This window comes from Hyla sarda, chromosome 12, assembly GCF_029499605.1.
Source record: "Hyla sarda isolate aHylSar1 chromosome 12, aHylSar1.hap1, whole genome shotgun sequence".
NCBI lineage: Eukaryota > Metazoa > Chordata > Amphibia > Anura > Hylidae > Hyla > Hyla sarda.
Genome location: NC_079200.1, coordinates 39672922 through 39695456, shown reverse-complemented (window position 1 = coordinate 39695456; position 22535 = coordinate 39672922). Strand labels below are relative to the sequence as shown.

Sequence of the window (22535 nt, the reverse complement as noted above, 5' to 3'; positions counted from 1 at the left end):
GCCCCCTGCACGGGACAGCCGCGGCCCCGTACAGGAGATCACAGGGGGTCCCAGCAGTCGGACCCCCCGTGATCAAACACTTATCCCCTATCCTGTGGATAGGGGATAAGTGTTAATCACGCTGCAGATGTCCTTTAATTACTGATATTAGAGGTAGGAAATTAGCACTTCCAGATCCCCACAAACTTACACCAAAACTGTCACCGCACAGCTGAGGCTCACTCATCTCACAAGCAGGCAACTGCACTAGTAGAGGAAGAGTGGTGCAGTTGCCCATGGCAACCAGATCACTTCTCATTTTTAACCCTTTGCTGCAAAATGCCGCAGCAGGGGTATGAAGAGAGCTCAGTAGCTGTGCTTGCATCATACCTGCATGGTCCCAGCTGCTATCAGTTAATGCTGGACATTGCAGATCAGGGCAATGTCTGACATTAGCCACTTAGACGACAATCAAAGTTGATCATGGTGTCTAAAAGTGCCGAAATCTGTTCCCGGCTGTTGGGGACCATTGAGGGAAAATCATGTCCCAATCAGTTGTAAGGATGGAGGGAAGTCTTACCTCCTTCCCTGCCATCTGACTGGAGCTCCCATGCTGCAGTAAGCTATAGCAGGCTGTAGCCATTGATCATTGAAACACTGATCAATGTTCTATGGAGCTGCATTGATCAGTGTATGCAATCTGAAGATTGCATGTAATAGCCTATGGGGGACTAAAAGACATTGAATATTGTTAAACATTTTTATATATAATATAATTAAATATGAATTAACCCTTTGCCTAATAGAGGTTTGAATCACCCCTTTCCCCATTTAAGAAATTATGCAAACAAAAAATATAAAAACGTGGCACCCCCATGTGCGTAAATTACTAAACTATTAAACATAATATTTTAATTTAACTGTGCGGTCAATGGCGTAAATGTAAAAAAATATCAAAATGCAAGAATTCCGTATTTTTTTGTAGCTTCTTATACCAGAGGAGGAGAGAAAAAAAAAAAAAAAAAAAAGAGTTGCGACCCAGAAAGCACCAAATAGAGAACCTGAGAGGTTATAGTCCCCCCACGCTGCCCTGAGGAACATACAACTTTTGGTGCCAGGGTAACACTTATTTTAGGCCATAATGCTCAGGCTTACCCAGAGACAAACATGGCAGCCTTATTTAGAATTACAAATAGGCAAACGTGTCATTTATAGACAGACAACATAATTGGAAACAAAACTTACCCTCTTGCTTTATAGCTGGCATCTTCTCAGACCAAGGAACAGACAGCGTCCCCATCTGACACTCTCCCCCATTACAGGTGTATCCATTGGGACAACAGTGCTGATGATCACCACAGCATACAGCCTAATAACAGAAGATCATATACGGTACTCCATAGCAATTCTTACCACACACACACACACACTAAAAATACATAAGTTTAGCCATCAGTGCAAACCTTTTCATAAGGACAACAGCCCCACTCTCCAGAAGGCAGGCGGCAGCAGGTGGCAGTACCAGGGCAGGAGGATGTATCGTCACATCTAACCGTGGCTGTAGAGGTAAGAAAATAGTGTTAAGAAATTTTATTACAGCTTGACCCTAGGCCACCCTGTACCATGATTACTGATAGTGGTCCCTCAAGTTACAATATTAATTGGTTCCAGGACGACCATTGTATGTTGGGACCATAACTATGGAAACCTGGTAATTTGTTCTGAAGCCCCAAAATGCCATCCAAAAATAGGAAAAAGTGACGATTAAAGATAAATAAACTAATACTGAAAAAGCAAGTCCTTACATATAAAAGTAAGAAAGATCTGCTGGGAACTGTAAATCACTGTCTATTTCAGTGTTTCCCAACCAGGCTGCCTCCAGCTGTTGCAAAACTACAACTCCCAGCATGCCCGGACAGCCGTTGGCTGTCCGGGCATGCTGGGAGTTGTAGTTTTGCAACAGCTGGAGGCACCCTGGTTGGGAAACACTGGTCTATGTAGAGGACAGGAGCTTCTTCAGGGTCCTGTACAGAACACTTAATGTCCTAAAAAAGCAACATGGAGCCGCCCTCACCCAAAGGAGAAGCTAACCCTGGCACAGGTAAAGAGTACAGAACATGTAATACCTCCCTGTACTGTAGGGGGTGCTACCAGACACCAGTCAGTGCATACGCTTCAGTAATACAGGGGTTTTACCAGTGAAAATATCCATTCTGATAGGTTGGTTCTTCCAGCCATTGACAAGTTTCGCAGATTCCAAAGCATTGTATGTTGAGTCTGGTTTCAAATTACAATGGTCCAGAAAAGACCATTGTATGTTGAAATTATTGTATGTTGAGGCCATTGTAAGTTGAGGGATCACTGTATTAGGGGTAGGCCAGTCGTCCGATAATGACAGAGCCACAAAAAACACGGCATCTTCATCTAGCATTAGAGGTAGACAAACAGTTTTGTAAAATAAACTTACCCTCTTGCTTTATAGCTGGAATCTTCTTAGACCAAGGATCAGACAGCGCCCCCATCTGACACTGTCCACCATTACAGGTGTATCCATTGGGACAACAGTGCTGATGGTCATCACAGCATACAGCCTAATAACAGAAGATCATATACTCCATAGTAACTCCAGTTACACCCCAAAAAAATAATTAAAAAAAAATAAAAAGTATAGGTACAAACGTTTTCATAAGGACAACATCCCCATTCTCCAGAGGGCAGACGGCAGCAGGTGGCAGTACCAGGGCAGGAAGATGTATCATCACACCGAACATTGGCTGCAGAGGTAAAATAAACCTGTGTTAAGGGGGAAAAAAAAAAAAAAAAACACCTAACACTGTCCTGCATTCCACCGCTACAGCTGATCGGTCCTCCAGTACGCTCTTCAGTCTTCTTCCATGTGCACAGATTGTCACACGGCACCTAGCCTATCACCGGCTGAGGCAGGACATCGCTGCGGCCGTGTGACAATCCGTGCACATGGAATGCAGAAGAGCGGACCGTAGGACTGAACAGCATTAGCAGCGCAACGAGGAGGGGGGGGGGGGGGGTTAATTATATAACGGAACACTGGAAGGAGTTAAAAAAAAAAAAAAAAAAAAAATTCTCCCGGCCCAGGCACAACGGACTAAAAATACTCGGCAATAGACTGACTGCTGGCCCACCCCTCCCCTCTAAAGGAGTAAATAGTAATGATCCAGTAACATCTCAGTGGGTGTCTAAGCCTTGTACCTAGAGATGAGCAAATTTACAGTAAATTCGATTAGTCACGAACTTCTCGGCTCGGCAGTTGATGACTTATCCTGCATAAATTAGTTCAGCTTTCAGGTGCTCCCGTGGGCTGCAAAAGGTGAATACAGTCCTATGGACTGTATCCATTTTTTTTCCAGCCCACCGGAGCACCGGAAAGCTGAACTAATTCATGCAGTTAAAGTCATCAACTGCCGAGCCGAGAAGTTTGTGACAAATCGAATTTACTGTAAGTTCGCTCATCTCTATTAGTCACACATTGCCTTGTGTAAACAGGTGACGTGGGGCCCATAAGGAACTTGAATTACCCAAAATTTAAGGAGTCTTGAGACGGATCAGCGAGTGCCGTCAGGAAGATCAGTGGTTGTTTAACGCTTCTGATATAAAAAGGGCCCACAGACAATAGAGCAGTGGTCTTCAACCTGAAGACCTCCAGATGTTGCAAAACTACAACTCCTAGCATGCCGGGAGTTGTTTTGCAACATCTGGAGGTCTGCAGGTTGAAGACCACTGCTTTAGAACATTCATATCAAAAGCTCATAACCATGACACCTTGTTCAGACATGTTAAACATTTAAATTGCATGAGGTCTCAGTCCCAAGATCTACTGCAACCGTGCGTTCACTCCCTGGCTGTCCATCAAATCAGAATATCACCATTATTCCGAGTGAACGCAAGATCGAGCAGATAGCAAAAGAAGTGTGCTACTACACACCGGCTGCAGGCAAAGTTAGGTTCACACTTACGAAGTTTGCGTGGATATTGCCATCCCCATAGATGGCAATGTCTGCAGAGTGGATTCCGCATAAAGAATGGACAAGACCATTTTCTTGCAGTGGAATTCATTTTAGAAATTCCAGTCTAGCAGGTCTCAAGCCTGAAGTCCAACGCGATCAAAACATTTTGACATGTCTGGGGAATATGTCGTTTATTTTAACCCCTTAAAGCTAAAAATAGGCTGTGTCATTGAGGACCAAGGCCCAATTTTGAAATCTGACCCATTTTAAATGCTAATAACTTTGGGATGCCAAGATCTTAAAGCGGAGGTGAAGTGTATAAAGAGAGTTTTTTTTGGCAACACAGCAGGTATAAACAGAAAAATGCAGCTGATTATTATCTGGAGTCTGCAGTTTCTAGAAATATTCCATGTGAAACCCTAGTGCGCTAACTGGCACAGGCCTTAAGAGGGAGGCTCTAAAAGTCATGTTGAGTTTTTTTATTAGGACCTTTAATAAGCACTGTATTTGGTTGACAAAGTTATGTCTTGTTTTTTCACGTAACAAGCTGTAGCTTTTAATGATACTATCACATGACTTTTTGCTCAGTTTTTATGACTTTTTGGGGAGGCAAGATGCAAAAAAAATAAGGGAAAGAAAAGGTTAAGTTTACTCTTCAGGTCGCTAGGATTATGGCGATACCCAATTTACACTATAGCGATTTTCTTTTAAAAAGGAAGGAAAAACTATAGCATTTTTTATTTTTCGCCTAACCGTTGAGGGTTTATTTTTTGCAGGACCAGCTGTAATCTTCTATTCTTTTGAGGCAAGGTGACCAAAATTAGCAATTCTGAAGTGATTTTTTAAAGGCATTCACTGTGCAGGATAATCATAGTTTTATAGTAGAATTTGTTACAGATGCGGCAATACCTAATATGTATGGGTATTCTACCCCCTTAGGGTAGGGTCAACCGTAATTTATCAACAGCGTATTTCATCCTGCAGATCTGCTGGTGACCCAACCCATTGTGCCTCCAGCTGTTGCCACCCTCGCCGGCAATCCACCACTACGAGCAGCCACAGGGGGCCTGTGAGTCGCCAAGCCCACTCAAACATTGCGGAGCAGCCACGATGGCTGAACACACTGCACTGGAGTACATCTAGTTGCTGTTCTGCTTTACTGCACCAAAACTGTCAGTTAATGACATGTAGCCTTTGGGGGCTGAGCTCACAGGCCACCATAGCTGGCAACCTCAGGTGGTGCTTTAGCACTCACCCGAACCCTGCGATCACATTGCAGGATATCCAATGGGTGACAGGGGAAGCTGTCAGCACCATAGACGTGGCAGTCTCACCAACAATGGCAACTACAGGGTTAATTGTCAGGATTGTGTACAAAGCATTAGTGTAAATAACCCCTTCCCACGGTATGTTGTGTAATCTTGGAATATTCCCTAAAGGGAAAAAAAAAAAAAAAGGGAAGGCCTTAAAAACTTTGAGCCCAAGTTATAATACTGTGTAATATATTTGTATTACCCCTGTGCGCCATCTTGTACTGTTCATGCACAGGACCCACACCTAGAAGTGCTGGGGTGGAAGACTTCATTTTACTGCTGTCAATGGTAAGGTATGTCTTTGCTGACAAAGATATGTAACAGGGTTGATGTTCCTGGAGGGATCTGCCAAATGGAAAAGGATTTAGGAAAACTAGAATGGTCAGAACTCTGGAAACTAACATTTAATGTGGATAAGTGCAAGATTATGCACCTGGGGCGTTAAACACCCTCAGGCAGAATATAGATTTGACAGTCCTGACCTCAGTATCTGAGGAAAGGGATTTAGGAGTAATTATTTCAGAAGACTTAAAGGTAGGAAGACAATGTAATAGAGCAGTAGGAAACGCTAGTAGAATGCTTGGATGTATAGGGAGAGGTATAAGCAGTAGAAAGGGAGAAGTGCTCATGCCGCTGTACAGGACACTGGTGAGACCTCACTTGGAGTATTGTGAGCAGTACTGGAGGCCGTATCTCCAGAAGGATATAGATACTCTAGAGAGTTCAGAGAAGATACTAAATCCAGTACATGGATTGCAGGATAAAACTTACCAGGAAAGGTTAAAGGACCTTAACATGTATAGAAGAAAGAAGAGAGAGGGGATATGATAGAGACCTCACAAATGGAATCAACATGGTAAAGAAGGAGAAGATATTTAAAAGAAGAAAAACTACCACAAGAGGACAGTTTTAAATTAGGGGGGCAAAGGTTTGTGCAGTAATATCAGTAAGTATTACTTTACTGAGAGAGTAGTGGATGCATGGAATAGCCTTCCTGCAGAAGTGGTCGCTGCAAATACAGTGAAGGAGTTTAAGCATACATGGGATAAGCATAAGGCTATCCTTCATATAAGATAGGGCCAGGGACTATTCATAGGATTCAGATTAATGGGCAGACTAGATGGGCCAAATGGTTCTTATCTGCCGACACATTCTATGTTTCTATGTAATCCTTACAGCATTCCATATGTCCAGAGAGAATGTCAGGAGTCACATGCTGCAGTGGGTAGATAGCATTACTTCATTAAATCCTTTCCACCCTACTACCCACCCACTCCCCCGGAGAATATGCAGCTTTTGACATGGTCACTGGCGACATGACGTTCTGGGAAAGGACAGACAGCAGTAAAATAGACTTTCACTACAGCACTGCTGGTTTGGGTCCTGTGCATATAAATGCAACAAAGCGGCCCACAGCAACCAGATTGCTTTCACTTTACAGAGGCCTTTTCAAAAATGAAAGTGATCTGATTGGTTGCTATGGGAAACTCAGCAACTTTTCCTCTGGACACGTTTTGATAAAGCCCCCCCATGGGTTTAATGGCTGAAAAAAAAGGGGGGAGGGAGGACATCCCTTTAATAGGGGAGCAGGAAGTTTAAACACTGCAGAAGTAAAGCAACTATTGACACTGTCCATTAGAGTTGAGCGAACTTACAGTAAATAGTCTCATGGTGAACCTCACAGCTCGGCTGTTGATTACTTTAGTCTGCATGAATTAGTTCAGCTTTCCAAGGGCTCCAGTTGCCTGGAAATTGTGGAAACAGACCCAAGAGACCGAAGACTCATCCCAGACTTTTCCAAGCAACCAGAGCCCTTGGAAGCTGAACCAATTTACTGTAAGTTCTCAACTTTGTCCATGAATGTCATGCTGCAATACAAGCAATAATAAACCTTAAAAGCAATATAAAAGTTCTTTACCTTCTTCATGTAAAGCTGGGATCTTGCTGTACATTGGAATCTCAAAGTTGGCGTTCACACACTTCTTACGAGGGACATCACAGGTTGTCCCAGAAGGACAGCAGTGGATGAAGTCATTACAGCATACCGCCTGCAATAGTCATTGACACATGGTTAAAAGTAAAGTATGTATTACTGACCACTTATCTAAGCAGTTGCTCCAAAAATACTTACAGACAAGAAAGGGCAGCATCCATAGCGTTTGTCCACTGTCTGGCAGCAGGTTGTGCCATCAGGACAGGAGGATCCATCAGAACAAGCGACTTCCTGGACAGTTTCTGTCAAGTCAAAGATGAATGCATTAAATCACATTACATGAACTCAGCCTGCAGGGTTTGGAGAAGGTCTTGCTTTTGTTTAGGTAAAGATAGGAGGTGCAACATGGGTGTCAAAAGAACAGTGATCAGAAGCTAAGAGTAAATTAGCCGGCCCATCTATAAACAAGGCCTGATCTCTGGTCGGCACTTAGTGCTTTCACAAGGCTTCAGTTATGTGTTAGATTGAGACTTCATGGGATGGAGCAGGGTTCAACAGCGCTGACCAGGAAAGACATCAGGCTCAGGAAGGATTAACGAATAAAATGCAACATGTTTCACTGATTGTGCGGTTTTCTTCATTAAACCTTCCTGATCTTACCTGACATTTCTTTCCTGGTCAGCGCCGTTGAACCTTGATCCATCCTATGAAGTCACATCTACCATTGTCCATTTGGTTGGGAAGGCTGCAGACCAGATTTTACTCACTCACGCTGAACATTAGTGTGTGAGCTCACACAACCACCTATGGTAAGAGTTCCTCGTACACTTTGTGGATTACCCATAGGTGGTTTTATGCTATGGAGCACTTTTTGTTCTAGTCAGTCATGTGGCTGGGCTGCACCCCTGTCAGAATTTGTTGGCTATATGGTGCAAGCCACTGACCAGGCGTCATTTGGATGTATGGTGTTTTAATACCTTATTGAAACAACTATCGCATAATGTGTGAGGAGCTACAGCCTCTTCAGATGGGTGTGTTTTGTGACAGTCATTTATAAAGAAAATTGTGCCAAAAAGCAGCCATAGCCAGAGGTAAAAAGCACTACGGTGGTGCTACTGTCACGGATCAGAGCTTGTCTAGCAACAGATGCTTCCACTTCCCCTTTTCTGATTGGACCAATCCTTTATGAATGAAACATGGAGTGCTTGTTCAGTGGATTCCACTTTTGTTTTTCCAAGCCTCCATTTCGTTACTACACTAGCCTCTTGTTTCAGCTAGTCTTACCAATATTATTTTACTATATTTTCATTAGTTTACCATTTTATGTACATTGCTAATATAGGATCTACTGTGATTACTTTATGTATTAGTTTAATTTGTGTATGTTTATCCAAGTCATGTCAGGTCATGTCATGTCCCCACCCCCTCCCTATTTAAACCTGTAACTTGTACCTATAAGTCAGATAAGCTTTCACTGCCATTGAAAGTACTAGCTCCTGAAATGAGTCTTGCCAGATGTGCACCATTTATTTTTGTGTGATGTGTCAATAAAATTTGATGATACTAAATATTCAAGTCTGATCTGTGACTGTAGCACCACGGCAGTGCTTTTTTCCCCTCCGAGAACCATGCTTCAAGTTGGTCCTGAAACAAAAAGGCAGAAGAACCAGGGCATGGGACTGGATCAAGCAAGAATAGTCATTGTCAACCGCACTCCGTCTGTACAGAACGGTTAGTGCAGGTGAAACTGATGACAGGTTTCCTTTAACCTTCAAATGGCTATGGCTGCTTTTTGTCACCATTGTTTGTTATACTGGACTGCCATTGTTGCATTGTGTCATAGCAATTACCCCTCTGATATAGAGGCCACATTATGCCATATTGGTGTTTCAATAGAGTATTGAGTAGTTCACTGTGGTGATAAGTCGGATGAAATACTCCAATATGATGTGCCAAATTCTCATAGACTATTTTAGGCGTTTGTTTTTACACCAAAAATGAGCACCACGTTTGGTGCTTGACATTTCAGCAAGTTATTAGGAAACTACACAATAGTCATCTATTTTATCCTTAGTGTTCGGCACCACCACCCTGGCCTTTGTTGCCTCTGATTACCTCCCTGCATAATGCACTCAGCACTTTCTGATGATGTCCCCAGGGCACCCTGTAGGCAACCATGGGCCTTGGCGATAGTTGGCACAAGACCACCAAGGACGGCGATTGGCTGCAGAAGAGTAAACAGAGGTGGGGGTTGTGATGGAAAACTGGAGGGAAAGTACTGAAGGCAGCAAGGCTCAAACAGGTGAATATAAGGCATTTTGTTACCCTGGCAGGAAATAATCTTCTATAAATGCCTACTTAATATGTAGCATTGGCCTTATCTGCTATTGCTAGCAAGACCGACTGAATCCTAGTACTTACCAGCACTAGTCAGCTTTACCCTGGCTGGCACCTTCTTTAACAGAGGAACGTCTCCATTCTCAGAGACACATCTGCCATGCTGTAAGTCACACGTGGAGGCATGTGGGCAGCAGTGCATGTGATCATTACAGCATACAGCCTGCAAGCAGAACATTAAAAGGAAATCTTATGTCAGAAGCAAAGCCACACTTAACTGCATGACACCCTAATGGGGCCTAACATTGGGGGGATAAGCCCCCTCTCATAATGGGGCATTAACACAAATTCTCTCCACCCCACCCCCCCCCCCCCCCCCCCTTCCTGACCAATCAAAACTTGCCATAAAATGATATGGACACTAAGGTTTACAAGATCGCTTTGTCTGCTGGACTACACTACAATAAATCTCAACTCTGGCCTACATCTATATACTTATGTTAGGGATTTAAGTCCAGTCTATAGAACTCATGAACAGTCAGGATGATAACTAAAAGCCCCCAGTCACCTGTGGTATAGGGCAGCACCCCCAGCCTTGGTCAGACGTCAGGCAGCAGGTTGCATCAGTCGGACACTCTGATCTTCCATCGGGACAGATTACAGCTGAAACATTTGAAGCTGAAGGACAAGCAGAGAATGATGAGCTAGTGCAGAGAAGCTGTGCAGAAATAAGCTTTACAGAGATCACCTACCTGGGACACACTGGTGACCATCTTCAGAACAATGGCTGCCTGAGGGACAGCAGTGATGTCCATCTTGGCAAGATGTTCCCTGGTCATGCAAAGAATTGATAACTTTCATTATGATAGTATGGCGTGTATATTCAGTCAGAATCAAAAACTTTGCATACATACTGTGCTATAGTGACTTAAAGGGCTGTGCTCGAGTTTAATCTTTGGTGCTCTATATCACTGAGCATCATGCCATGCCTGACATCATTTGTGGACCATTAACTGAATATTTTAACCCTTCCCTTCATGTTCTGGGAGACACTTCAGTAACCAGGCACATACATGTTCTAGCTAGAAAAAAATATAAAAGCTAGCTTCTCTCCACAGGTAGGGTTGCCACCTTTCTGCCACACTGGCCATGCTAATATGCCCAATTATATATGAGGGACATCACAGAATACACATGCGGGGGAAATTTTGTCCTATTCTGACCCCTATAAAACTTTTATTTCTCCTTATATCTGCCTGTATGAGGGCTATTTTTTGCACCCCGATCTGTAGTTTTTAAACATTTTGTTTTGATGGGATTTTTAATTTTTTTTTAAATAATATTTTGTTAGTTACCAAGTACAACTCCCAGCATGCCCCGATACAGCCTGTGGCTCAGCAGCTGCCCCAAATGAAAACTACAACTCCCAGCATGTTGGACTATATAGTGTAGGTCAGTATTTCCCAATGGCTGTCCGGGCATGCTGGGTGTTGTAGTTTTGCAACAGCTGGAGGCACCCCTGGTTGGGAAACACTGGTATAGTATATGTTGCAACATTCTGGGAGTCTGATCAAAAAATAAGGACATTTTTTATGCTTACTGTAAAATTTCTTTCTAGAAGGATCCATTGGGGACACACACCATGGGTGTATGCTGCTGTCACTAGGAGGCCTGACACTATGGCAACAAGAGAAGTCGGCTCCTCCCAGCAGGGTATACCAGCCCACAGGCACCTGAGGTAATCAGTTTTAGTCGCAGAGCAAAAAGGAGGAGACCACAAACTGTCCGAGCAATCAGAAGAAAAGGTAACTGAACACACCTTCAGACAGATAACTGAAATAGGAACACCAGGAAAAAAAGAAAAAAAAAGGGTGGGAGCTGTGTTCCTCAATGGATCTTCGAGAGATTTTACGGTAAGCATAAAAAATAAAAAAAATCTTCTCTATCGGCTCCAATGGGGGACAGACCATGGGACGTACCAAAGCCGTCCCCTGGGTGGGTAAGGAATCAGACAGGTGGACGGTTGGACCACCGCCGTCTGCAACATCTTACAGCCCAGAGTAGCATCTGATGCGAAGGCATGAATCTGGTAGCACCTTGAGAAAGTGGACAAAGACGACCATGCGGACGCCTTACAGAACTGCAAAGCCGAAGCCACGGGGGGGGGGGGGAATTGTCACACTGCTGAAAGGAAAGAGAGTGACTGAGAAAAGTCCGAACAGCCCTCACCACGACCTGGTTGTGGAACAAACGCTTCCAGGGATGAGAAGGGGCCGGACAAGAGGACGATGTTCTTACCTGTGGTAGTTTTTGACTTTCATCTCAAGGAGAAGGACGGAAAACAACTTGTCCTGGTATACCACCAGGAAGGGAGAACAGAAGAGAGCTACCAGCTCTGAAGCCCTCCTAACAGAGGTAAGAGCAATGAGGAACGCCACCTTCCGGGGAAGGAGGCGAAGAGAAATGTCCCCGAGAGGGTCAAAAGGAGAGTCTTGCAGAGCACCGAAGACCAAGTGTAAGTCCCAAGGGAAAGAAGGGGACTGATGAGGGGCAGCTTGTGCCACTCCCTGAACTAGGTTCGGACATTATAATTGAACGCCAAAGAACATTGAAAAAGAATGGAAATGGCCGAACCTTTGACCCCCTAAGGGAGCTGAAAGCCAACCACGACCGGAGAAAAAAGGCATGAGTTTCACACCAACAGAAATAAGACCGCCAGGTATGGTGGTAAATCTTTGCAGAGGAAGGCATGCGAGCCCTCAGCATGTGTGAACCACTTGGGAAGAGAAATCGTGGGTCCTCAGAACCGCTGTATCAACGGCCACGCTGTCAAAAGCAGAGACGGTAAATAGGGGTGGCACAGGAGACCCAATGTAGGAGGTCTGGACTATAGGGAAGGTGCAGAGGCAAGTAGTACAGGAGCCTGACCACGATGACTTACCATGCCTGCCGGGGCCAGTCTGGGCCTCGAGAATGGCGGGAATGCCCTCTGCTGCGAGTCCTCAGGACCCCGAAAAGAGAGGAAGGGGAGGAAACAGATAAGGTAGGGCAAAGCCCGACCAAGAAAGGAACGTTTGGTTGTGGCGGGACGTGCAGAGGTCCACGCCAGGAGCGCCCCAAAGGTTGCAAATCACTGCAAACACCTCCGGATGTAGGGACCACTCGCCTTGGACTGCTGAGGACCAGCTGAGACCACATCCCAGAAACACCCGGAATGAAAAGCACTGAGATGGCCAGAAACCTGAGTTCCGCCCAGAAGAGAATTTCCCAAGAAGCAATCAAAGAAAGGATTGCCCTAGGCACCAACATGTTGAAGGGGAAAAGGGCTTCTCGAGGGACCAAGGCCCCAGACCGGCCGGTCCTTGAAAACACCTCCCCAGACCGGCAGGTAGGGGTGCCCCTGAAAAAGCAGGGGGGAACTAAGCCACCATAGAAGGGACCGACAAGACTGTCGAGTGACAATGGAGACCAGTCCCACCGGAAGAGAATCACCAATTGAAGGTCAGTGATTAAACTGGGCAAATGGCACAGCCTTAACGGCCACCGCTAACCGACCCAGGACATCCATGCAAAAGCGAATGGAAACTGGAGCAGGGTACCGAAGTCATCGGACTCTTGATAAGAGTCAGCCGATTGGTCAGCAGAATTGAAAGCGGGCAGAGGCCGCGTCGAACTGGAGCCCCAGGAAAGTGGTTGGACTTGTCCTGAATGACCATCCAACTGAAGAGAGACAAGGTCTGGAGGTTGAGACCAAGACTCTCCAGGATCTGGGCCCTGGCTGGAACTCTGATCAGAAGGTCATCCAAGTAAGGAATCACGGAAACTTGACCGTAAAAGGGGCTATCACAGGCGCCGGGACTTTGTTAAAGGTCTGTGGAGAAGTGGCCAGACCAAAATGGAGAGCCACAATAGAAAATGACCGTCCGGAACTGCAAAGCGGAGGTACCGCTGATGACCGGAACAATGAGATGTGGAGGCAGGCATCCTTGATGTCCACTGAGGAACAAAAATTCCCCATGAACCAGGGATGCCAGCACCGAACGGAGAGATGCCGGCTGAGATACTCGAGAGCCAAGATTGGGCAGACAGAAACACCTTTCTTGGGGACCACAAAGGTTGGAATGAACCTCAAAAGCTTTCCCCTGAAGGAACCGGGACAATGAATGTGCGTAGTCCAGGCATCCCAGAAGAGTAAGAGGCGACCAACCACTCGAGAAAGGTCGGCGGATGGGGGTGACCCATCAGATCGAGGAAGGCCTATGGGTGCCTGATGGGGCCGCAAAACAGCCTGAACGGATAGCTGACCTCCGGGAGGGACAGGTCTGGAAGGAGGAAGCCCTCTTCGCGTGAAGGTGCCCGGCTGGACCCTTTGTTGGTACCCTGTGGTGGCACCAAAGGTCCACAGAACCCGAAGGAGGACTTACGATGGAAAGTGATTCTGTGAGCCATATCCAGAGGTAATAAAGGACTCTTCTGCCTGATGCCTCACTTCCTGAAGGCGGCGTCCACATTCCAGGCTTTAAGCCACATGGAGGGACGGTGGCTACCAGGTAGCTTGTGGCAAAGGCTGCACATGGAACAGAAAATCTCCAGCTGCGGAACATCGGGAGCTAGATTAAATAAATCCTCCAGAGCGATCTTGAAGACTACCCTGGCGACGTTGGGAGACCATACTGAAAGGGCCCTTGACCCCCAGGCCCAAGCAAAAGCAGGAAGAACCTGATGTCTCAAGGAAAAGTTTGCCAAAGTCTCCACCTTCATGTCGGCTGGATATTGAAGGCAGCCGCATCAGCCAAAGGCCCGGTAGGCGCCTTAGAGAGGTGGGAGACCGGCAGATCCACAGTTGGAAAGGAGGTCCAACGAGCAATGAGGTTCTTGGCGGAGATACTGCGCTTGAACCTTCTATGTTTCCTGAAACTTCTTGTCAGAGTGCCTCCATGCGGATACCAGCAGGGCGTAAAATACCGGTCGGTGCCGGTCGGGCACGAAGAAAAGGAGACTTCTGGAGCCACGTCCAAAGTTCATGGGTCCTTTAGATGGAAAGTGTATCTTATGGCCAAGACCAATGAGTACAACACATCAGGCATCCGTGTGTTCCTGCAAGTCGGAGGCCGAATCAGAAACCTCATCCGCAAGTTCTCCAGGTGAATGGGAATGCGGTGAGGCAGCCCTGGAGGAGGTCAGGCACAATGAGAGGAAACTTCTGGACCACTTCCGAAGTTCCTGGGTCCTTAGCTGGAAGGTGTCTCTTATGGCCGAAACCAATGAGTACACCACATCAGGCATATCTGTGTGGTCCTCTGAGTCAGAGGGTGAATCAGAAACCTCATCCACAACTTCTTTGGGAGAATGGGAACGAGGTGAGGCAGCCCTGGAGGTTGGGCACGATTAAAGGAAACTTCTGGAGCCACGTCCGAAGTTTCTAGAAGAAGGTGTCTCGTGGCCAAGACAAATGAGTGCACCATGTCCGACATATCTGTGTGGTCCTCTGAATCAGAGGCCGAATCGGAAACTGCATCCACAAGTTCTCCAGGTGAATGGGAACTTGTGAGGTGGCCCTGGAAGAGGGGGGACTGACCAGGTACGCAGGTCTGGAGAGCCAGAGCGGCGACCATGAGAGCGTCCTCTAGGGGAGCGATGCTTGCTACAGGGCAGAGTAACGGAGTGATGCCTGTGAGGGGAGTGCCCGTGCCTGCCAGAAGACTGAGGATGAGTCAAATGGAAAACACCCCCATGACACTGCGAGCGCATCAGTATAGGAGGAGAGTGGGACCCTCCAGAGGGCCTCTCCAATGCAGTCACCACATAACGGGAGACCTGAGCCAAGTCGGATATAGACTGGGGGAGGGAACCCAGGCTGGAGGGGCGGCCGAACCCACCAGGTCTGGTAGACAACCGGGGTAGAATAGCAGGGGGGTCTGGGGGAGCAGGCAGAAAAAGTGGTTCAGCAGAACCAGACAACATTTTTGAGATACAGCTTTTACAGATTTAATGAGTGGCTAACACTCCAGTTAACTGTTTAGAGGGAGCAAATGGGTTCAAAAGAACCAGGCATTTTTGAATTACAGCTTTTACAGACAAAATGATGAACCAATGCTCCAGCTGTCTGTGCAGCCCAGGGCAGCTGCTGTGAGTAGAACTCTGTTCTAGTGGAGAAATGCTGGCCAATAGCAAAAGAGGGGCGGGCCAGGAGCACTGCTGATTGGCCCCTGCCTCTCAACATGTGCACAGCGCTGATTGGAGGCCAATTCGTGCCTATTAGAAGCCCCAACAGAGGGGGCAGAGCTATAGCGCCCTCAGCTTCTGACCAGGTCAGTAATGGTGCCTACGCCTGCTCCTCTCCCCGAGTGCACATGTCATTCGCATATGCGCTTGCAGGGAAGCGAGCGAGACGCCGCCGGCAGCCGAAAGCAAGCCGGTACTTCATGCGCCTGCATAGTAAAAACGCTGCAGCTGTCAGCCACTTCAACACACATCGTTCAGGAAAGTGAAAAGTAGTGAATAAAGCTGTGCCCCAGTCCAAAAATGCTCCTGCCCACCCCAGCAATAAATATTAAGAAAACCCCTGTCCAGGCCAGCCCGAGAAAAAGTGGGCAAAAAGTGAGGGTCTCCACAGGTTGCAAGGCTGTACCTAGGAGAAAGGGAATATACTCCTCAGTCAGAAGAACTTACCTCATGAAGTCTTCCTATGAAGTCTTCAGTCAGCTTTCTGTCACCTGCATCACGCCGAGCTACCATGTGCGAGCGAGGCGAGCAGGGAAATAGGGGGACCCGGACCCATGAGGTACAACCCCAGGCGCTGACTTGGCGAGAGCGCATTAACAGCACATATACAAAGTGTCTGTGCCCCCTCAATCGCAATGGGGAGACTGAGCTGAAGTTCCCGAATCCCCACCTGAAACCATGAAAGAAAAAAGGAAAAAAAAAAAAAAAAAACACTAACATCCCTAACTAGGAAAATAAAAGACCTGGCCCGGAGAGAACTCCAGACCATGTCCCCCTCCTTAAGACACTAAGCTAAATCTTATTACTCCAGGTGCCTGTGGGCGGGTATACCCTGCTGGGAAGAGCTGACTTCTCTTGTTGCTATCGTGTCGAGCCTCCTAGTGACAGCAGCATACACCCATGGTCTGTGTCCCCCAAATGGAGCAGATAGAGAAATATTTTTTTTATATAAAAATACCGGCAGGGTCGTCAAAATACTGGCTGTGTCGGTAGAATACTGTCCAGGTGGCAACCCCATCTACACGACAGGGCCCCACCCATAATTATGACCATGTGAAACCAAGTTTTACTTTATATAACTCAATCTCCTTATACCGTTTCCATGCAAATATTGAATGGTACATGCCAGTGGGGTGTTTTTTTTTTTTTTATTCTGACACTTGTGGATTATTGCATGGCCTCTGTTTAAATGTTTAGAAGATTAAATGGGCAATGTTGGATACAAAAACTTCATTTGATTAAAATTAAAGACCTTTTGTAATAGAAAATCCAGATCTGTTCATGAAGATATATAATTCTTATGTATGAGCTGTTCACATGTATTTCTATGCTGCAAGTAGACTGATAATATGTACATTATAGCTGCAGAGCATTGTCAGGGAATTTTTTGGATCTCATACCTGAGCAAAAGGACAGCAGGCAGACCCCTGAGGTGTGTCAATACAGGAATATTCCTCAGGACAACCCTTGTCAGAGCACGAGACACCAGTGATCATTGGGAGGGACTGCAACAAGACCTGGATATAATGAGAACATCTGGTTTATTACATCATTTTTGTCAATGGCAATTATTTACCCATAACATTACTATGTAGTTCAGTTAGGCTGGGTTCACACCACGTTTTTCAAATACGGTAACCGTATACGGTTTTCCGCAAAAAACGTATATGACCGTATCCGAAACCGTATGCATTGTATACCGTATTCCAAATGTTGTGTATGGTTGCATCGGTTTTGCCGATTTTTCAACCGTAGGCAAAAACGCTGTCGACCACGTTTTTGCCCCCGGTTGGAAAACTGTATGCGAACCGTATGCGGTTCTTTTAAAATTGTTGTCCATGAGAACCGTACACAGAATTTCACAATACGGTTGCACACGGTTTCTCGTTTTTGGAGTTGACACATGCGCAGATTGGAATTTCAATAGAATAGTAACTATTAAATTGCTGGAAAACTAATTCCAACAAAATAGCAAAACCGTTGGCAAAAACTGATACAAACGGATAGAACCGTACGGGGAAAAAAAAACGTACACATTTTAATTTGTCATACTGTTGTATATGTTGCATACGGTTTTTGCCATAAGTTTTTTAGCGGAAAACCGTATACGGTAACCAGATTTGAAAAACGTGGTGTGAACCCAGCCTTAGATAGAATGTGCCAAGTATAGGGCCAATGGATGTTATGAACTATGCGGGACAGTTTTCTTGAACCTGCACCCGCTGGATTTTTGACTCCTTGCTCCCGCAACATGTGTTCCACTCCTGCAACATGTGCGCCCAATCCCACCAGCTCCCGCAAACATTCCGTCACCTTTTAGAGAGAGACAGCCCTCTGGGCCATTTCATCAGCCACCTCTCTAATGTCCCCCACCCCCAGGCTTCAAGCCTCAGTGGCCTGTTTCTGTGATGCTTTAGGGCTGTGGTCTTCAAACTGTGGCCCTCCAGATGTTGCAAAACTACAATTCCCAGCATGCCCGGACAGCCGTTGGCTGTCCGGGCATGCTGGGAGTTGTAGTTTTGCAACAGCTGTAGGGCCACAGTTTGAAGACCGCTGCTTTAGGGTATGATCACACTGCAGAATTCCATGAGCAGAGGTTACATCTGGCTGCCACCAGAAATACTTGGGTGGTAGGAGCGTGGGGCACTGGGCCGTCACCATTGATGGTTATGCAGTGCTTGGACTTCAGCGCAAAGAACATGTTCTTTCTCTGCGCTGAACAATTTCAGCAGCGGAATTGTCCGCCGCTGAAATTTCTCAGCGTGACTGGGTTTGCTGAAGACTCATTCACACTGATGCTGTCGCACACAGTTCCACTCGTGGGAATTACATTGTGAATCTAAAACCACATTATACTGGGCCCTGAGGTATCCCAATCCCATTGCAGTCCTCTACTGGGAAGCCCATGTTTTTTTCATAGCAAGGCATGTGGGTTACAACTAGAGATGAGCGAACTTACAGTAAATTCGATTCGTCACGAACTTCTCGGCTCAGCAGTTGATTACTTTTCCTGCGTAAATTAGTTCAGCCTTCAGGTGCTCCGGTGGGCTGGAAAAGGTGGATACAGTTCTAGGAAAAAGTCTCCTAGGACTGTATCCACCTTTTCCAGCCCACCGGAGCACCGGAAAGCTGAACTAATTTATGCAGGAAAAAGTAATCAACTGCCAAGCCGAGAAGTTCGTGACGAATCGAATTTACTGTAAGTTCGCTCATCTCTAGTTACAACGTTAAACAACTTCTGCCTGCTCAATGATTCATTCCTTGTCATGTACATTTGGTCTGTATACAATGATGTCGTCTGCTGGTGAAAGGTGATCACACGGGAGAAGTGTCTCTCCTTTCATAAAGCAAATAGCATTACATGCACCCTAGTTGTAAGAAGAAATTATACACACACCATATTCTTCCTAACCATGTGCCTCCCCTTTAGAGAAGCAGGGGATACATCAGCGATCTGCAGTTCACAATGCTTCTGCCACACAGAGGGACCACCCAAATCTAAGGATAGGTGCCCATGCAATGATCAGGCCCCGTTACATCTTCCTGCTGGAGAACAGTCCAATTTGTACAATCAAGGTAGCTAGAAGATTATTGGAATAGCTCATTGGGAAATTTTTAGCCTAAAAAAAAATATATTTTTTCTCCCTTACCTCATCCTTTGGGCAGCACCCATAGCCTTTTCCATCAGACAGCTCACAGCACACAGCGTTCTCATGGCATGTTGTCCCATCAGGGCAATGTACTGCGAAAGCCGAGGCGGCCAACAGCAGGAGAGGCCAAGAGGGAACCATTCTGCAGAACAAAGAAGAATAGCACCATTAAAAAGACATTTTCTGGAATGGACAAATACCAATAGTGCCTATTTAAGAAACTATTCAGATGAAGTGCTGATGGCAGGTATACATGTCGCCAACCACGCCACCCCAGTGCCAGAGAGCAAGACTCCTTGTGCCAGGTTTTCAACAAGATCTATTACTAATGTTCTTCTGGATAATGCAAAAGAGCATTAGTAATGGAGCTATTGGAAAGCCACAACTCCCAGCATGCCTGGACACACAACATGCTGGGAGTTGTTTTGCAACATCTGGATGTCCACAGTTTGAAGACCACTGATGTAGAGGGATCGTCCTATGATTAATGCTCATGGTTACAGAATGAGATCAGATCAGTCCTCTGCCCTTCACACAGCCTCTGCTTTATCTACTTCCGCTTTACTTACTGCGGCAATTTCCCCTTCCTGTGATAAACCATTGTCACCGCTATCAGATTTCTGCCTCTATTAATATCTTAGCCCTGCTGTGATTTTCACACTATTACACAGAGTTTTGCCTTCACCAGTATAGTACAGCTTAAAGGGGTACTCCGGTGAAAACCTTCTCTTTTAAATCAACTGGTGGCAGAAAGTTAAACATATTTGTAGATTACTTCTATTAAAAAATCTTAATCCTTCCTGTACTTATTAGCTGCTGAATACTACAGAGGAAATTATTTTCTTTTTGGAATGCTCTGATGACATCACAAGCACAGTTCTCTCTGCTGACTTTATAATAACGCTTTATTTATTGTTGTCCTTAGTGGGATTTGAACCCAATTCCCCAGCACTGCAAGGCAGCAGTGCTAACCACTGAGCCACCATGCTGCCCTTAGCATACATCTGCTATGCATGGTTGCTAAAATGGACAGAGATGTCAGCAGAGAGCACTGTGCTTGTGATGTCAGTGTTCCAAAAAGAAAGGAATTTCCTCTGTAGCATTCTGCAGCTAATAAGTACTGGAAGGATTAAGATTTTTTAATAGAAGTAATTTACAAATATGTTTAACTTTCTGCCACCAGTTGATTTAAAAGGAAAAAGGTTTTCACCGGAGTACCCCTTTAACCTCTTCCCGACCTATGACATACCTATATGTCATGGTCGGGAACACCTTGCCACTCATGATGTACAGGTAAGTCATGAACATTTTTGCCGCTACTCGCGGCATCCCGCAGCGCCCGGTACGATGGTGGCCATCACTGATAGCCAGCCATCTTACAATGCGACCACTGGGGGTTTCATTTCCCCCCCCCCAGCAATCACTGCTATCAGCTAGTCAAATCTGACTGGCTGATAGCAGTGCAGTGTGCGAGTCCCGATCACGGGGATCGGGACACACACCGTTCTGCCAAGTGTCCCTTACCCATCCCCCGGCGTCACTTACCCGGCCATGCGGTGTCCCGAGCGGTCCCGGGGCGAGCGGCGTCCTCCAGGCGGTCCCGGAGGTGGTGTGTCCCAGCGGCGAGTTTCCAGCAGCAGTGCAGCATCTTCATTGGCAGCAGTGAGGTCGCCGTAAAGCGATCTCACCGCTGCCTCTGGGAGTTTAAAAACTGCAACTCCCAGCATGCCCAGACAGCCTTTGGCTTTCTGTGCATGCTGGGAGTTGTAGTTTTGCAACATCTGAAGGTCCAGTTTGGAGACCACTGTATAATGGTCTCCAATCTGTGCACCTCCAGATGTTGCAAAACTACACCACCAGCATACCAGACTGCCCAAGCATGCTGGAAGTTGTAGTTCGGCAACATCTGATCCTTCAGGTATTGCCGAACTACAACTTCCAGCATGCCTGGGCAGTCTGGGCATGCTGGGAGATGTAGTTTTGCAACAACTGGAGGCACACTAGTTGGGAAACATTGTCCGTTTCCTACCTCAGTGCCTCCAGCTGTTGCAAAACTAACTTCCAGCATGCACTGACAGACCATGCATGCTGGGAGTTGTAGTTTTGCAACAGCTGGAGGCACACTGGTTTTGAAACACTAAGTTAAGTTATAAACTTTCAAGAGTTTTGCAACCAGTGTGCATTCAGCTGTTAGATAACTACAACCCCCAGCATGCAGGGGCAGCCAAATGGCATGCTGGGAGTTGTAGCAGTATGCCTCTAGCTGTTGCATAACTACAAGTCCCAGCATGCCCTTCTGCTGTAACTGCATGCTGAGATTTATAATTTTTGCAACAGATGAAGGCACACTGGTTGTGAAACACCAGTTTGTTATCCAACTCAGTGTTTCGCAGCCAGTGTGCCTCCAGCTGTTGCAAAACTACAACTCTCAGCATGCATGGACAGCCAAAGGGCATGCTCTGAGTTGTAGTTTTGCAACAGCTGGATGTTTGCCCCCCCCCCCCCCCCCCATTGTGAATATACAGGGTACACTCACATGTCGGAGGTTTACAGTGAGTGCTGCAAGTTTGAGATGGCGCAAATTTTGCTCAAACTCAAAGCTGCAAACTTGCTGTAAACCTCTGCCTGTGTGACTGTACCCTAAAAACACTACACTAACCTGAAATAAAAAGTAAAAAACACTACATATACACATACCCCTACACAGCCCCCCTCCCCTCCGCAATAAAAATGAAACACATTTGGCACGCTACTGTTTCCAAAACGGAGTCTCCAGCTGTTGCAAAACAACTCCCAGTATTGCCAGACAGCCATTGACTGTCCAGGCATGCTGGGAGTTTTGCAACAGCTGGAGGCACCCTGTTTGGGAATCACTGGCATAGAATACCCCTATGTAAATCCCTAATTTAGGCCTCAAATGCACATGGCGCTCTCTCACTTTGGAGCCCTGTCGTATTTCAGGGCAACAGTTTTGGGACACATGGGGCATCTCCGTACTCTGGAGAAATTGCACTACAAATTTTGGGTGGGCTTTTTCTTTAACCCCTATGAAAAGGTGAAGTTGGGGTCTACACCAGCATGTTAGTGTATAAAAATAAAAAAAAATTAAAAATTA

At 46.1% G+C, this 22535-nt stretch overlaps 1 protein-coding gene across 2 annotated transcripts in view; it reads right to left on the bottom strand.

Moving 5' to 3' along the window:
• Positions 1–22535, bottom strand: part of GRN (granulin precursor) — a 34021-nt gene that overhangs the window by 2753 nt on the left and 8733 nt on the right. For both annotated transcript variants that reach the window (XM_056548138.1, XM_056548139.1), the window contains exons 2-12: positions 19421–19562; positions 17171–17287; positions 10298–10376; positions 10114–10223; positions 9630–9768; positions 7407–7510; positions 7194–7323; positions 2659–2753; positions 2447–2570; positions 1443–1537; positions 1225–1348 (exon numbers count right to left, since the gene is read on the bottom strand). In XM_056548138.1, coding sequence (XP_056404113.1) covers positions 1225–1348; positions 1443–1537; positions 2447–2570; positions 2659–2753; positions 7194–7323; positions 7407–7510; positions 9630–9768; positions 10114–10223; positions 10298–10376; positions 17171–17287; positions 19421–19561 — 1258 coding nt within the window. In that variant the 5' untranslated portion in view covers position 19562. The remainder of the gene's footprint in view (positions 1–1224; positions 1349–1442; positions 1538–2446; positions 2571–2658; positions 2754–7193; positions 7324–7406; positions 7511–9629; positions 9769–10113; positions 10224–10297; positions 10377–17170; positions 17288–19420; positions 19563–22535) is intronic.